At 41.1% G+C, this 18,238-nt stretch overlaps 1 protein-coding gene across 7 annotated transcripts; it reads right to left on the bottom strand.

Moving 5' to 3' along the window:
- Positions 1–238: 238 nt before the first annotated feature.
- On the bottom strand, positions 239–17,991 carry C16H1orf159 (chromosome 16 C1orf159 homolog). Of its 7 annotated transcripts, none has more exons than XM_030507834.1 (12): positions 17,886–17,991; positions 16,313–16,429; positions 12,128–15,030; positions 11,873–11,963; positions 10,336–10,411; positions 8,281–8,385; positions 7,391–7,456; positions 5,912–6,046; positions 3,784–3,809; positions 3,449–3,479; positions 2,326–2,408; positions 239–1,944 (listed from the first exon to the last, which is right to left on the bottom strand). In XM_030507834.1, exons 3-12 carry the CDS (start codon positions 12,154–12,156, stop codon positions 1,939–1,941), a joined length of 648 nt encoding a protein of 215 aa, XP_030363694.1. In that variant the 5' UTR covers positions 12,157–15,030; positions 16,313–16,429; positions 17,886–17,991; the 3' UTR covers positions 239–1,938. The 7 variants fall into 7 exon arrangements, with proteins under 7 accessions (XP_030363694.1, XP_030363693.1, XP_030363697.1 ...); XM_030507833.1 differs by having other exon boundaries at positions 239–2,408; positions 12,128–14,279; positions 14,979–15,030; XM_030507837.1 differs by having other exon boundaries at positions 239–2,408; positions 14,207–14,279; positions 14,979–15,030.
- Between the last annotated feature and the right edge of the window lie 247 nt (positions 17,992–18,238).

Here is an 18,238-nt window from a genome sequence, read left to right as displayed (position 1 = left end):
AATGTTCCATTTAAAAGAGCTTGTTGGTGGGGAAAAGAGTATGGGAAAGGGAAGAGAGATGTTATCAGTGAAACTTGGCTGCACAGGAGTTCGAGCATTAAACTAAGCTACAATATGCACTTGAGGATAAGAGTTCAGACAGTACAATGACATGAATAATCCTTCAATAATTTATGTGTAGAAAGAATATATTAGCAACTAAGCAATACAAGAATGCACTATCATTGACACATTGGCAAGCAGAAAGTCCCTGCTTTCAAAGGTGCAGTTTCTTGGCATTATTTGCATAGTTACTCCTTTTCCTTAGTGGTTAGGGAAATATTCAGCAACTAAGTTCAGGAAAAACCTATGACCTCCAGACATCATTTCTACCTGTGGAAAATGGCAGCAGCACAAAGATAAAAAGACATCAAAAAGACAGAAACAAAACTGCCACTTCCTGAACTTGGAAGATAGGAACTATAAAGCACATTTCACACTGAAAGGGCCTCAAAATGGCATTGTCTGCTGCCTTCAGTTTCGTCAAGTAGAACAAAAATCGTACTTATCATTGTAAAAGACAATCTTAAGTTTCTTCATACAGCAATTCAGGCTTTGTTTTTGGCACAGAGGCCTCTTCATGGTTTGTTCTTTATCCCAACTCTTTGCCCTAGCTTGTTCGGATGCTACAAGAGATCTCATTACCTTGTAAGGAGAGAGATAAAAGTCAATACAACTGCACTGAACCTTACGTAAACCCAGGTCTCTTCAATAAGATAAATATATCTCCTCCCATCCCAGTTCTCATCTTTTATCCACTGAGAAAAGGGAACCTGGATCACAAGGTTTGGACTCTCCATATGGATGTCATGTCAGCTCAAGACAGTTCTGTTCACATTTTCCTGAAAAAGAGAACTGACTGTTCCATTTTATGTTCATGCCAGTGGATGCTGATGAAGAGCTTCCAAGCAATTTATTTTGGGAGCACAGCCCCACAAGGGAGTGCCAGCTAAACCAAAACAGGCAACAGCAACACAGGTAGGTGGGAATGCACAAGCTGCATAGTTAGAATTTCACATATGGTGACAGTGACACTTGGACCAATTTAGCAAGCTCAGGTTTTTCACTGATTTCCCCTGTCACCCACTCCTATGCCCATACCAGTGTGCCCATTGCACTGATACGAGTGTTTTTATGGCAGCAGAGTCAACCACACCAGGAAAAAATTGGTCAAAGAGAACCTAACCAAAAAATACTACTTTAATTTCCTGCTGAGGTGACTCCTGAGCCACATCGCTGGCATAAGATGGGCAAGAACAAGCATCAGAGTGGGAGTTACTTAGGCTGGCACTTCCAACAAGGAAATACTTGTTGAACTCTGTCTTAAGGTGCTGGCCTGCACATGTCAGGCATGTTAGTGAAGGGCTTGACCAAAGAACCCCCTTATTGCATTGGCAGAAGTTCACCTGACCTCGCCAGTTCATCTCAATGCTCACAATTTGGGTTTCCCTTCAAGTGCTGTGTTAAGGGAAGGAAGCTAGCAGAGACAGTCTTTGCAGCACAGACATAGCAGCCTATCAGTTACAAAGCCATAGCAAATGGCTCTTTATCCAAGGACTGAACTGAAACCAGATGGAAAAGCTTCCCAACAAAGTTCCACACTTGGGATTGGACCCATACTGACCATGGCCTTCAAAAGCACCAAGAACAGGAGTATCTGGATAGTGGGTCTATATTCACAGTTAAAAACCAGGGTCAGCTATGTCAAAGTCTGAAGAGGATGCTTCAGGAGGCATCATTTTTTGCTTCAAAAGGATACTGCATGTGAAGTGTTGTTATAGCGTCCTAGAACATTATAGCAGTGGCACTTAGTGTCAGCACGTACAAGTGGGTCCTTCGAACAAGTCCTCATCCTTGAGTAATCCCAGTATTTTCTGTCAGCCTGCAGCACTGAGACATTCAGCTCTGGGGACACAGAACACACCACAACACAGGAAGAAGAACTTGCCAAAACTGAAAGTGTAACAAAGAAAGGCAGATTCTTTATAAAGACATCAAACACAGCATCTGTGAGAGACAAATGAAACCACAGAGCTGGGACAGTGCATTTCAAGATCACCAAAGCAGTTCACTGAACTGGATGTAGCCTGTCATCAGTGTCTCTGCATTAATTCATTTCTCTGTTAACATTTGGCATAAACCCTTTCGACACAGTAATTTGGCTTCCATTTAGGTCAGCTGCTTGCGATGTTTTCCTGGCACTTCAGTGGATTCAGAAAAAGCTTCTTGCACACTGTGTACGCTTATCAAGTCCTCAGTCAAGAATGAAAGCTAAACATTGCTGACCCTGGTTTCGGAAGAAGAGATCATAGCAGCAGATGCAGATGTCACTAGCGATCGTTCCCGTCTGACATATCGTGGCTTCCGAACTGCAAGGGTGGGCACAGAAAGATCATTAGCACTAGCATGCCGCTATCATTCATTCATACCACCACATGCTATCCAACACATCCTGAGTGATCAAAGTCACTCTGGACCTTAAAAACCCCAAACATCACACACCAAAACCAAACTACAAACCCCTCTACATAGAGCTGATGCAGCAAAAGGCCACAAATACACTTTTTAAACAAGCTTCTAATGGGCTTGTTGAAAGGTGCTCATTTCAAACTGGCATCTCTGTTATTTAGAATCATAGAATGATATGGGTTGAAGGGACCTTAAAGCTCATCCAGTCCCAACCCCCTGCCATGGCCAGGGACACCTTCCACTAGAGCAGGTTGCTCCAAGCCCCTGTGTCCAACCTGGCCTTGAACAGTGCCAGGGATGGGGCAGCCACAGCTTCTCTGGGCACCCTGTGCCAGCGCCTCAGCACCCTCACAGGGAAGAGCTTCTGCCTTATATCTAACCTGAATTCCCGTTTCAGTTTGAACCCATCACCCCTTGTCCTATCACTACAGTCCCTGATGAACAGTCCCTCTCCAGCATCCTTGTAGCCCCCTTCAGATATTGAAAAGCTGCTCTGAGGTCACCACGCAGCTTCTCTTCTGCAGTGTTTACAGTACATGTAGCTTTCCATTTGCAGCCCTAACAAAAACCTCCACAACTCTACTTTCTTTTTAATTGTACCATCTTGATCAAAAAGGCCTATGCACACATGAGAAGCAAAAACAGAAATGTGGCTGAGCTTAGAAGGCCATTATTTCTTAAGTTCCTAGAAGATTGGGTAGGTCTCACTTTTATATCACCACGAGTTCTGTCACTGTCTTGAAAGTTCATGGATCAAGCATAGAGACAAGGTATTTTACTGTATGACCCTGGCTGAATAAATCCACATTCCTAGCCACTCCCAATGTATAGATATACCATTTTCTATCATTTTTTGCCTGCTTTCCAATACAAGATGAATAAAAGGGAAGCCAAGAGGTAAAACATTTGTAGCAGCATGCTCCAGAGAACAGTTCCTCACCTGAAGAAGCTGGGGGAGGTATCATGGATGCCTGCACAACAGAAGAATGATCATGTCAAACAAAGCACCTTTTGTCTTCATGGTCTTTCATTAAAAAATACAGGAACATTTTAGGGTTCCAATAATATTTACTGTGCACATCATTGGAGAAAGTAACTCAATAGAATCTGTATTTATCTTTCACTTTTTTCCCAGTTTGGACAAAGAACCCCAAAACATCTTTTATTCTTATTTCAGATTAAGTAGCTGCCTGATGAACAGTTAAAACATGAAGTTATTATGTATTTGATGTTTTATGCTTGCTTGTTCCTATTGGAAGGGCATAATTTACTTACTGTTTCACTAGGCTGGAGAACAGATGCTAAAAGAGAGAGAAAGAGAGAGACTAACCATCATTAATCTAGAAGGGTAGAACTGGTAGTGTTCTAAACATACATGCATGCAACAGAACAGTTCCATTGTTAAAATAATAGTTTTGCCACAAAGACTACCAAACCAGAGCAAAACATTCAGAAAGCCCATTAGTAGAATAGACTGTCTGCAAGACTCTCTTCAAGATGAGAGATAAAGGGTTGCAAAGTTCTCCAAGAATGACTTATTTTGCTTGCAAAGAAGGTAGCCACAGCAATAGCTTTTTAATATGAAGAAGCTTCAATAGGAAAAACAGCACTTTGAGCCAACTGCCAGGCAGTACAAATAGAAAACAACTGAGCAGTGAAAGATGCAATCCTTTTATACAAGAGGATGCTGACTTTATTTGCCATGTGACAATCATCCTCTAGACAGCATGAAAGCTAACATGATTGATAACAGCCAGATAAATGTTTCTAGTGTTTCTCTTTTAAAGGAGGACATCAATGCTTTAGCCTGCTGGACCAGAGTGAACTATCAGTACAAAATGTGGATGTCAGACCAGTATCACTGAAGCCTTGGAGGTCTGGTGTCCTGCCAGCTTAGAAGAGACATAGCACAGCAGATCCCCATGCATTTACAAGTGGAAGGAGAATTTTGTACTAACTAAATTTACCTGAAGACACATGCCAAAGCAACCTAGGGGTTTCAATATGGCAGTTGTGATTCCTGTGGCACTGATCGATTTAGACCTTAGGTAGCTACTTTCACATGAAACATCACATTCTTCACAGAGCCTGGGAATGTGATGTTCGATGAAGTTACTATGACTAGATACAACATCCCTAACTGAACAATGGAACTATGCTGCTCCACCCACCCCCTTCTCTTTCTCTTTTTAAGCTTATTTCTATTGTGACAGTCTAGCTTCAGCTTAGTCCTGTAAGCTGTGAAAGAAAATAACAGGAGGTGTATTTGTTTAGCAGACCTAACCAGTAAACAGCTTGCTTTCAACAGAAGGAGCTCTAACACAGCAAATGCTGTGCCAGAGGTTGTCATGGGAATCATTCAAAGGGAATACAAAACTGCATAGAAGGGGTGAGACAGCCATAGATCAGACTCAGTTTCACACAATACATTGGGCAGAATGGAGGCATCACATCCCACTATTTGCACACCACCTCCTAGACACTGCAGACTAGCAAAAGGTAGATGCATAGAACAACTATACAGAAACTGAAGCATCTGAATGGGCCAGATGTCTACATAAAGTCTTAGTGCCCTATAGCTAAGCACACCCCAGGTGTTCTTTCCCTAGTTTTTCTGCAGTCGCTTTGGCATGAAGTCAGCTCACTGCATTTGAATTACATGGCTTCACTGCTTGTAACGGGAATGGCAGAAATCAAGAATAAATTTTGTTATAAAGAGAAAAGCTAAGGGGTGTTTGCTTTAAAAATAAAATAATGAGGCAGTTGACTCTTCCAAGCCACAGTAGCTCCTGCATCTAGAGGGTAAACAGAGGCGAATGAGTAGTGCAATAATGAGGAACCTCACATTCCATTCCCTTTCTCCTGCTGACACATCCACGGTAAGTACACTGCCCTTTAGCATTGCAGTCCCCTTCTCTCCAAACCAAGAAAAAAACAACTGCTTTTTGTAAAGCTTTATAAATATCTGGCATTTTGTGTACTGAAATAAACAAGTAGCATTAAGTTCTATAAAAATGCCCTCTGTGCAAAAAGCACTGATTCCTTTCCTTTCCTCCCTTTTTGAAATCAGGTACCTGACATTCAGTGACAACTAATGTCAAGTACTATACTCTGGCAAACCCTTGAGAGCTACAAAAAGCAATAGCTGGGTTAGTGAGAGATATTGTGTAATATGCACCCAAGCACAGTGAGAACAGACATCCTAAGCACTGCTGTGAAAACATGATACCATAAACACAAAGCAGGGGAAAAAAAGTCATTAGTTTGCATTGTTTCGGATGATCAAGAGACAGCAGTAGGTACAGTAGAACACTGACAGGAAGAAATTGAAAAGGTTTTTAACTGAGAAACTGAGCAAAGGCCAAAACTGTAGAGATTAAATAGACAATTAGAGGTATTTTACCTTTATTTCTTCTGTAGAAAACATTAGGAAGTTTATTGGCACGCTTGAGGTAGAAGAAAGAAGCAACAGACAGAATCAGGAATACACTGATGAAAAACGTCCCTAAGATGAGAGAGGCTGCCACTTCTGGGCCCCCTGTACAGAGACAAAATATTTAAAGAGAGAGAGAAAGAGAAAATAGACTATTATTCACTAGAAATCTCTTCTAATAGAAGGGTTAAACAAAAGGTAAAAACCATTTACCCTGGAGAGGAAAAAAAGTTGGTGGTGTGTGGTTCTTTAATATACAGACCTCACTGAAACACTTGCAAAGATCTTTCAATACTCATTTCATTCTATGACCAACTTCCCAGTGCCACCTGCCAAATGTCAGAGAAGCCTCAGTCCCTACTTTCCTGAAGATAGCAACAAATTGTTAATCCATCCTTCTGTTTCTTTGATGTAACTTTTGCAACCAGAGCTGGGAGGCACTCAACATTAATATTGTTCTTTTACTACTTAAATGAAGTCTCCTAAAGACAGAACCTGTCAACAGACAATAAACCACTGCTATAGTACACCCAATATTATGTTTTCCACAAGTGGCTGATACAGAAACCATCCCCATGAGGCAGACACTGGCAGAAGGTGCCCTCCCTCACTTCTATTCTGCTTTCCCTGCCTCAAAAAATGCCCTGTGTATATATTCTGCTGTTTTATTTATTTAAGATGATGATCCCAAAGAGCAAGTGTTTTAAGAAAGAAACATTGTTTATGAACTTGTCACAGGCAAACTGGGACAACAGATCTGACAAGCTCTGCTTGAGAAGTCCTCATTCTTCTAATGAGGACTTCTCAATCTAAGCTCTATCTAATAAGAGCATTAGATACTCCAAGTCAAGTATTGACTCATGCCAGGACAAATGTTAGAAAGGGATCAGCAGCACTCTAGTCTGACATGGTGGTTTAGCTTTCCTTTTTAAGAGCACTGATCTAAATCACTTCATTTGGCATCTTATCTCTTGTTGAAGTGTGCAATGCTGCTATCTAAATAGTCTCAGTTTGTATTATTCTTACCAGTGTTGAAGAAGCATTTTTAGGAGATGAATTAACAGAAGTCACTGGTCAGCAGTGATAAAATCAACCTATAGGAAGGCTAACCAAGATGTAACAGTTGGGTAACATAGTGCCTCACCCCAAAAACCAAAGCCCTTGCAGCATAAGGTTCAAAACTCAAGTTATGGGGTTTCATAAATCACTTCAAGATCACTAGGACAAGATGAAAGAACCATTCAGTAAAATGCAGTTACCTCAAAATCCAGCTCTAAGACTTACAAAAGATTTTGTTGAGAACAAGCCAGAAACAGTAAAAATGGCTTTTACATTTAGAATAAAGCCTATGCTACAGAAAAACTTGTTTCAAATGCAATGTCATGAAGGGCCTGGTATGCAGTGAATAACCACAAAGCCTGCACTCAATAGCTGTTTCCATTTACTCACCTATGTTCTGGATGAAAGGAGTCACCGTGCTTATATTCATTTGGAAATTCATTCCTCTGATCCCAACTGGAACCAAAAAGAAGTTTTTTCAGTAAAATCTGACAAACACCACAGGTTTGTTGAAAATCTCAATAAAAGGCTATTATACCTCTGAGTAATTATTTGATATTGTATAAGAATCTTGATTTCTCCCACGGAAAAAAAAATCATTCTTCATAGTATTAAGAATGTCAAAAGAAAGAAGCAAACATCATAATTTCTCCAAAAAGAACAGAATTCACTCGTGCATTTCCCACTTAGAAACTTAGATTAAGTTTCTTATCTTTTCCATCAGAAATGTTTACAAGGAAGTGAATGGTTCTCACCTCAAACAAAGAACACACATTAAATGAATACAACTCAAGCACAGTCTGAGCTGTTTCGTCCTCTGGAGAAGTCCTTAACAGCAAATGCCTTTTTCTTACAGCAGAGATTAAAGCAGCCACAAAATTCAGTGTTCACTTTATGTTTGTCCCAGGTCATAGCCTGTAAGTTTAATCATTTTGACGTTTTTACTTTTTAATGTTGCATTTGGCTTCACAGATTAGGTACTTTAATACATATCAAGAGTTGGATTTGTTTTCCCCCCTTCTAAACTCTTGGAATGTTTCCACTCTGCACAGTTTCTGCAAATTAAATTTCAAAGTTTCCATAGGTTTTGTTGCACGTTCAAAAGCTCAAAGTTAAATCAGGACTTTGGGAAAGGTTGAAGTTTTACAAGGGAGAGGGGAAAAAATTAATCCGAACCATTTGATGCCTTCTTGAACAGTCTTTGCAGGACCACACATGCAAGGAGAGATCTCAGTACCAAAAAAACCCCCATCAAAAGAAAGGGATGGTAAATGACTCACTATTTCTGCATTCAGTCAGATTGTAAACAGATGAAACAGGAAGGGTTTCATTTTTGCATTTAATGCAGCTGCTACTACCATCCTCATTCCATCGTCTGTAACAACCTGCATAAAAATAAGATGTACAGAGGTTTGGAACAACAAAAGCCACCTTGGAGATCTTTCCTAGTCTTCAGAAAGAGGTAGAGGCAACAAACTCCCTCTGTTTGGTCTACTCGTTAGTTACGAACATCTCCTGCTTCCTATCATATTACACAAGTTAAAAGGTTTCATTTCGAAGTGTTTATTCCAGAAAAGATAGAATCTTTCAAAGGCCTAAAAGGAGAAAGAGTTACAAGCAAACAACTCCCAGAGGGCAATTTCAACATAGCTCCATTCATTGATTCACATGGTTTAGTTTCAAGAAGTGTCTCACAACTTGTAACTACCCTCAACACTAAAAAAGGAAGCAGAATTTTACCATTTATTTTCAGAGGTCATACACTGTCAAAACAAAATTTAATGTCATTTGAATATATAGTATTGAAAACATAAGTAGGTAGGGACAAAGATGCTAATAACCAGACAGAGCGTTCTTGGAGGAAGAAAGATGCTGGTGGGCCTATAATCAATCACTTGAAGCTAAAACCACAAATACTGCCATTGCCACAATACAGTCTTTTCCCCATGCCTCAGTCCTCTCAAGTATTGCACTATTTGTTTCACTTTAAGGAGAACCCAAACCTGTTTAAACTATTCTGTGACAGATGGCAAGTGGTTTCTGTCAGTCACCCTCCCATGCAGGCTGGAAACTGATTAAACTTTCATCTTGGCCTACGTCTTCGATGTTCAGATCTCTCAATTGATGTTTAAATACACATATTGCTCTGTCTTTGTTAAGACAAAGTAAAAAATTAGGGCACATCTTCAATAACAACTTCATTTAATACAATAAAGCTGTGGTGGTTTCACTTGAGGCTTAGACTTGAGACATGAAGATTAGAAGGATATTCCTTCTAGATCATATTACAGTCTCCATTTAAAGGGAGAAAAAACTTACTGTGCTGGCTAAAATCCAGTTCTACAGAGCCTTGAGCCAAACTGGTATCAATTATTCCATAAAGCAAACCATTAGTAAGGTGCTGATTTGAAAACAGCTCTGCTGCTACGTTTTCCTTAGAGAGAAGCAGCACGTTTGATGCTCACAGTAATAAACTACATCGGACATTTAATCTAAACACAAACAGATCCAACATAAGGGAAAGACTTTCTATAGTAATAGGAAGGAAGGACCAAAGCACTTAGCTGACACCAAAGGTATTGGTAGATTATCGGTTTACAATAAGATTTAAGAGAACGCAATCCCATAATCTGGAGACAGTTGTTTATACCATATCTAAGATCATTTCGAAGCAGAAATGAATGCATTAAATGAAGCAACAGGTAGAGAAGCTAACAAAGCAGTGAACACAGGCTTAAAATGCTTTAACCACCATCACAAGGAAAGGACTGAACCCAGAAGTGGACCTCAATTTTTAAGCCGCTAATTCTTCACTCGCTTTTACTCTCTGGTTTGAAAGAAAATGGCATTAAAAAAGAGACCACCCTTTTGCTACTGCTGGAGGGTGGCAAAAGAACTTTTTCACTCCATTTAGAAGAAAAACAACTCTACATGTATGGCAGCAGGAAAAGTGAGGCATTCTGTGCTAACAAAGCAATACTGAAATAATTCTTAATGCTCCCTTCGATAGGCATTACAGCATTTTTGCTTTTATGCTCATTATAGGGGCTTTTACGGCTTTCAAGCATTTACAATAGCTCTTACACAATCTAACTGCACACTAAATAAAAAAGATAAAGAATAACCTTATTAATAGTTGTCTATTCTCCTCGCCATGCAAGGACAACTTTTGTTAGTCATAAGAAGTATTACCTTGTGTATACAGAGGAAGAAAGACTTCAACAGGTACCATGCACTAATGATTTTGTTTTCACTCCCCAATTAATCAGGTGCTGTATTTTGGTGTTAACTGTCAAAATCAATGTGGAATTTTATTAAACAATGCCATACTATACCTGGACTGCACTGGTTGGTTACTGGACAGGAACTGTTGGAATCCAACATATCCACACAGCATTCTGTTTCTGAAACCTAATGAAGGACATTACATTTCACAGAGTTCTTCAGTTTACTAAAATGCTTCAACAACAACAATCTACAGAGAAATAAGCTGTAACTGCAGTTAAAACTTGCTGTAACTTTGTCTTTCTGCATTAAGTGAGGAGAGAACAAGCTAAATACACCATCAACCTGATTTTGACCTGGCTGCTGCTACCCAAACTAACACTTTGAGAGCAAATGCACACTCTACCATTGACATTGGACAAATCCTTCAATAACTGCTTTAGAAATACACTTACTAAACCTTCAGTGAAGCACAGTTCAGCACCACACAAATACCCAAAGAGATTTGTTCAGAAATACTATTGCAAAATGAATGGAAAACCCCGGTTTTCACTGAATTCCCATGTTGCAAGTGATGATAACCTCTACACTCAGCAAAGCAATCCAGCAGAACTACAAAAGCTTCTTCCTTCTACATTTAATAGAAAAGAATAACTTCAGGTATCCTGAAGGCATGTAGTTTATTTTTATTTTTATAAAAGCCAGTTTCAAAGTTATTTACAAATTACAACAAGCTGTAACATAAGCTTAGAGGTAAATAGTTGTAAGAAACTCCATGGTTCTTGTGATAGATATTAGGACCATCCTGTATAGACTTGGGCATAGCCACTCTGAATCTGTTCAAGCAAAATAAAACACAAAACCTCCAAGCCTTTCAAAGTTGTGCAGGTACATTCCACTAAAGAATATAGCAAGGCAAATCAGTCTTTAAAAGGGTGAAGCATTCTTGGTCGAAAGTAACAAGACCTTATCTATATTTACCCATAGAAGTAACTTAAATATACCTAACAGGTAACAGCCGGTGCTATTCTGCTTATCAGCAAAAGCCATCAAATCCAGGAGTGACAAAGATCAAAGCCAGCAGGAGAAATGTCTGGGACTGTCAAAACTGAAATTAGGAAGCTGACTTCACACTGTTAGTGCATCATGGGGAGGCAGACTAGAGTAAAGAGCCAAAAGATCTATAGATAACACGGTTAAGACCAGTTTCTTCAGGAGTTTTGTTGTTCAAACTCTCCTGCAAGCAGAATTTTATACTCTGTGACTTTGTGTTTGTTTCAGAGCTTTTCAGCCATTAAAAAAGTTAACTTTTGGGTAATCCAGGTTTGGGATTCTTCGTAGTTAAGCTGCCAAGCAGCTTGAAAAGCGGGGCTTTTTTTGTATCTTGCTTTTTTCCACACACTGTGAGGTGTTATCAGTTGCATCCCTGCTTGCCTACAAGCACATGATGAGGAAAAACTCAATGCTGTAATAGGCAATCAGCCATCACAGCGAATTGAACCACTGTAAAAGTTGCAGCTAATGACTGCTAGCAGTATAGATCATTTCTGTTAAATTAGAAAGCCTTCTATAAACGGCAATGTCAGAGGAAAATAATCTGATCCTTCTGGTTTTATAGCACAAAAAAACCCCCCATGAAGTACCTACCGAACTTTCAGTAGATTTGCTGGCAACTTCTGCTACAAGTCTAGTTAAGAGAAGGACATATGGCACCTCCATGCCCAGGAAAGACACCGACCTGAACAAGAACAGGGAAAGAAATTAGAATGTGTTATTAATGACAGAGAAGTTCTGTTAGCCCTTTGTTAAGGAACTTTTGCTAACACATTTATTTGAATGCAGAGGCCTTTAAGTTAAATCTGCTGGAGGCGGGGGGGGGGGGGGGGGGGAAGAATGACTTACCTTAGGTTCAAGACACACATTTGAGGCATTCAGAATTTTCCCTCCAGCTGCAGAGGGGCAGGTTTCTGGCTATGGCAGACTGTGGTTGCTAAGGAACAAGGAGCCTTATCAGTCTGCTCCAAACTGGGCCATGCAGAGACTACTCCACACCCAGGCTCTAAAAATCAATGTGATTGCAACAGAACAGTTACCGCCTGGCACCGCTGCTGATAAGCCTCCCCACAGCTACAGGCTCCTCTCTGCAGCAGTCAACTGTGATGGATTTGTAGCAGGACAGAGAGCACACACCACTTTGAAAAGGCAGTACTGTGATCATTTTTGCCCATGACAGCATAGTCATGAAGCATTAATGAAGTCTGTTAATAAGCAGGATTTCTCAAGTGCCTGAGAACAGCCCTTCTCAATGTGGAACAGAATATCAGACAGCCGTGCTCTTTTCTGCCCTCCACTTTTGCCATGTAACTCCACACATTACCTAAAGGAAGTCCACATGTCTTTAATTGAATTGTTTGGATAAACTAAAAAGCATTATCATTCAGACACTCCCTATGTCAATATTATAATATTTGCCTATTGTCTAGTCAATGTAATGCTGGAAGCCACATCCAGTTCTCAGAACTACAGTACCTGCAGCCTGGTAGCTTTAGGAAAACTTAGTCTTTCATATGATAAATAAAACATAGGGATAGACAAAGCCTTCTAACCAGAGCTTAATAAGAGGCAAGTGTCTGAAAGAAAGGAGGGGAAAACTCCTTTGGTGACTCATTTCACAAACTGAGACCTGTTACTATTTTTGTTAACTAAGAATCCAGTTTGAGTTTTAAATGACGGCAAAACACGTATCATGACCTTTGGCAAGTTGTTTTTCTGAGGAAGAAAATCATTGAGCATTTCCTATGATTAATTTCCTTTCAGTTTTTTAAATCACTTACACACAGGCTGTTGCCCCCACTGCAAAATAGGATTAGTTCAGCTTGATGGGAAAACTTGATATCATCTTCCACCATCAGCTGAAAGATCAAGAACTGAAGATCTTGGAAAGCAAACTCCAGCCTTAGTGCTACAACTAATTTTGACAGTTAGTGAAGATTGGGGCCAGAGGAAGAAAGGTTTGCACTGTCATGATACCTTCCAAGCTAGACATAACAATGGATGTCAAGCCTGTCAGCAACCGTTATTTCATCAGTTCACATTTACATACATGGAAATCAAATGACACCTATAGTAAAATGAAAAGCAGACAGTCAGTGTAAGCGCACTGTGTGTGCAATGCTACCTGATAAAGGTTGAGACAGCACCTCATCAGCTGTGCTGTTGGAAAGGTAGATTATAGGAACCAAGGAATGTAAGTAGCAAGGAGCCTTTGTGCACACATAGATTCTCCAGAGTGAGATATTAAGAACTGGTTACCTTCAGGAATGGCGCTACCACCACATCCTGGCTGAAAATTAAGATGGATAATGGCAGTTTATACAACTGCTGGTAAGTGATGGCACTGAGAATGTTTAGCTTTGGGAATCTTACACATATGGAAAGATACATTTGTAATCTACAGCTAAGCTTATAAATTGCTGACTAAAAGTCTTTGATGTTATTTTTCAACAATACCTGAGATGACAAGATACCTCAAATGTAAACACCTCCTTTAACAGAAGGGTGAAGTCATCTCAGAAGATAAAACGAGACGACCTTTCTAGAATGCAGCTCCTACACCCAAAAGCCAAGAACACCCAGCTGAGAACTTCGATGGTAACAGTTCCTTCTGGAGTACATTTGAGCTCAACAGAAACTACTTACGACTCACTAAATGATTGCTGAAGCAGGCATTGCACTTATCTAGTTTGCCAGAGAGCTTTCCACTTGTGTCTAAGAGTACTTACATAAATGCTATGAATAATTCTGGTTTAGATTACATTGAGTATAAATTAATTTGCACATTTAACCTGTTAAAAGCAGGGGTTTTCACACCTTTCTATGGCAGTGCAAATTGAGTAGCACAACTTTAGGGTTCTTCAAGGCAGTCCAGTGGAGTTTAATGTTAAACAATGGATGTATTTTAAACAAATATATAGAGTTTACCTTATTACCTATCAGTTTTCTACAATCTATCTTCAGAAATGAGATACTGCTGCTTGGCTGAGAAAGGCTTCCTCTGGGGAAAAGAGAGTTTGTAAAGGCATTTGCTGATACATTCTTCATTGTTTTGGATGCTAGGCAGAGATTTTTGTCAATACTTGATTATTATAATAGCTGTAAATACTCAGAAAAGGCAGATGAAAAAGGAATTTGTTCAAACAAGTATATTCTTGTTACCTAGAAAAATACTTATTTGCAGGAACAACTCATACTAAACAAGAAAACATTTGTAAAACTAGCCACTTCTAAGCGCCCCAACCTCCTCTTTGTGAATGCAAATAGCTGTACAGCAAAAGCTCAATAATGGTTTTATTTCTATTCCTGAAATAAATCAAGATACTAATCAACAATACTGCTGCATTTATGGGCAGATATTTGCTCACAGCCACTAGTGATTCTAACAAACTAGAACATGTGCCCTGCAGCTGTTCCAAGTAGAAATAGGACACAAGATCTATCTGCCCTCAATTCATCAGCCAATATCTTTTATTTCTGTGAAAGACAATATCTAAGCTTATATATATAAATATATCTCTGTATATATCTAAGCTTATATATATATATACACGCATACATATATATGTACATATGTTGTTGTTTGGTTGCTATTCTGTTTGAACCAATTTTAACCACGGGAAAATGAAAGCAGAGATGAGCAAGCTGCTTTAAAGCTTCCAAACATAGGAGGTGTATGTTATGTTTTCACTCAATTTACATTTCACTGCAGGTCCCAGAACCACTTCTTCACATCCTGCTGGATTTTCTCTCTGCCAGTAAAAATTAGAAGCCTATTAACATAATATAGAATATTAACATAATATATAATAATATATAAATAACATCTGTCTGTATGAGGCAGAAATTCAAGCCATGAAGGTAACACTAGATTTCTACTTTTTTTTTAGGGTAATGCCCATGAAAGATATCAGACAGGCTTAGGTATCTATATTCTTTATATGTAATCATATGAAAAACACATATAGTGTTCCTAAAGTCTGGTTGTGCCGCACCTCAGCAAGGTTGGAAAGAGCTTAAATCAAGAGCAGAACTTCCAAGACAGCAACCGCAAGTAGGGATCTGTACTGTTAATGAGTCTCCCTAAACCCATGGAATTAACATAACCCATTTTACTGCTTTCCAGCCACAAGTCAATCATAACTCTTCTATTGCCAACCTGAATGATATTTTAGGCCATAATTTTAACTTCAGAAAGACAAAAGCCCTAAAGCCTCCAAGACATTCAGGACACACAAATACGAAGCATGTTTCTGAATGAGGTAGCTGAAGCTTTAGTTTTTAAATTAACCACGTGAACGTGATCAGGATCAGACACCCACAGCAAAACAATTTATGAGCCCCTAGAATACGTTTCGTGTTTGGCAGTGTCTTCTCTTTGGATTCTGGGGAAAAAAGATAACGGCATGCACAAACGGGAGCCCAGATTAGAAAGTATTTATGCTTGAGATGCCAACACAGTTTTGGGAACACTGACTTTTTAATTAAAACGAGTATTTCACACCAGAGTTCCACATTTGAAACAAATTTCAAATCACTGTCAACTTGGATCTCAAGTGCCACCACACACACAAGCTAAACACATCAAGATTCACTAAGGGAATTCTTCCTCCCATTGCTTTTAAAAAAGAACTCAATTCATGAACACTAAACGCTAGAAGGCATTTTCCTCCCACTCCTGGAAGCAAGTGAGCTTTAATTCAACTTTCTACCTACATTTTCCATACTAGAGCTGTGTATCTATTATTTCTGTTGTATTATCAGTGTCTTTCTTGCTTAAAGTGCTGCTGGAGGATTGTTTGAGCAAGGTAATTTTTTCAGGTATATAGAAAAAGCAGCATTGCCTAAATTTCAGGTGGTTTTATAATTCACTCAGCCGATCAGAGACTGAAACTATATCACACTCATTCCACTGCCAAAGGCTCCTTAATTCTGATGTGACCTTGAACTAGTCACGATGAAACAGCAATACCAAGAAAGTCAAAATGCAGCCTCACAAGCAACTGACTCGTAAAGGCCTGAACTCTCACTCACCAGCTCCTTCAGAGGCATGCACCAGAACACTGCATCTTCCCCAGATAACACCCAACACGTGCGGTATGTGGTTTACTGCTAATTTCTCATTGACGCTGCAACTGTTTCACAATAAACCTGCAAGGAAGAAGAACAGATAAGGTTGTGCTTAGAACAATCTTTTACAAATTAGAGCTGAAGGAGGACTTGTTTTTCCAGCTTTCTTAGCATGCACCCATGAAAAGAACGACTATCCCTCCCCTTACTTCAAAACAACTGTGTAATAGGCCAGCAACCAGCAATTAAAACCACACACACCTTCCGCTGCAGACAATGAAGATATCTGCTTTAAGCTGGGGCTTTGCTTCAAAAGCAGTTATATGCTTAGAGCAAACACCAATTAACACCAACGTTTACTGTTGTTCCGTCAACAGTAAATTTGGCAGCAACACATTCTGCTGTTACAACAGTAGTGGCAGCCTTTAAAAACTGAGAGCAGACTTGAATACCAGTATAATTTGGTTGCCAATAGTATAGCTATACACTACAGGGAAACATGCTTTGGAAGCTGAAGATATGCATGGCCTGAACAGCGCAACAGAAATCTGTGTTATAGAAGTACATATTTGCTTGTTTATCCAGAAAAATAAAAAGCCAAACACCCACAACCCTAACAACTCTTAGATTGACAAAAACTGGTAAAATGAGTTAGTTTATTAGGAAAAAAGTATCTGATGTTTTATTGGACCAGAAGTTTTGTTATAAACGTTTCATTATTATAAAGTTTTATTATTATAAAGTTTGGTTCAGCCTGGAAAAGAGAAGGCTGCTTAAGGGGAGACGTTAGAGCAGCTCCAGCACCTAAAGGGGTTACAGGAAACCTGGAGAGGGGCTTTGGACAAGACATGTAGGGACAGGACAGGGGGGAATGGCTTTAACCTGCCAGAGGGGAGATTGAGATGAGCTCTTAGGCAGAAGCTCTTCCCCGTGAGGGTGCTGAGGTGCTGGCACAGACTCTTCCCAGAGAAGCTGTGGCTGCCCCATCCCTGGCAGTGTTCAAGGCCAGGTTGGACACAGGGGCTTGGAGCAACCTGCTCTAGTGCAAGGTGTCCCTTGGCAGGGGGTTGGAGCTGCATGACCTTTAAGGTCCCTCCAACCCAAACCAGGCTGGAATGCTATGATAAGGAGATGGTTCGCTGCCCCAGGGTGAATCCCATCGGGAACAAGCGGCCTTGGCAGAGCTGGACACGACGGGGACCGAGGGGCGACTCTTCCCCAGCCTCACCCCTCACAGCAAGCCACCAACGCCGCTCCCTCAGCCTGCCCGGCCCGGCGGGAGGCTCGGGGGCTCTCCCTCCGCCTGCTCCGCTCGGTCAATATGCTTCACCCGCCGCTGCCCGCCCCTTGGGACGCCGCTCGGGAGCCGGCCCCGACACCGCTGCCCACACCGCCGCCACCGCACCCCGAACAATGGGGCAACGCCCGGGGACTGGACAACGCCCGGGGGCTCGCAAGCCCTCCTTCCCCGCCGCCGGCCCGCACCCGCCGCCGCCACCCGAGGGTCCCCGTCCGCCGGACTCCGCCGCCTGCTCACCTGAGGAAACAACCTCCGCCAGCACCGGCGGCAGGTTCCCGTTCGTACCCCCCGCCCTCAGGCGGCGCCCTGCCCGCTCCTTCCCGCGGCGACCTGGGAGTTGTAGTTCCCTCCTGCCGGACAACACCCCGTGTTCCCCGTATGGATCATCCGCTCTGAACTACAAGTCCCAGAAGCCACCGCTCCACGCCCTACCTGCGCCCCCCCTCCGCGCAGGTGAGTGCCCTCCCTCAGCCCTGCCCCGTCCAGCTCCGCCCGCCTACGCGTGGGGGATGCTGGGAATGGGAGTCCCGCGTCCGCAGGTGGGCGCTGGGACCGCGGGTCCAGGCACTGCAACTCCCGGCGTGCCTAGC

The sequence above is a fragment of the Strigops habroptila genome, chromosome 16 (genome assembly GCF_004027225.2).
Source record: "Strigops habroptila isolate Jane chromosome 16, bStrHab1.2.pri, whole genome shotgun sequence".
Lineage (NCBI taxonomy): Eukaryota > Metazoa > Chordata > Aves > Psittaciformes > Psittacidae > Strigops > Strigops habroptila.
The sequence above is the reverse complement of the archived record's forward strand: the minus strand, read 5'-3'. Positions and strand labels throughout refer to the sequence as shown.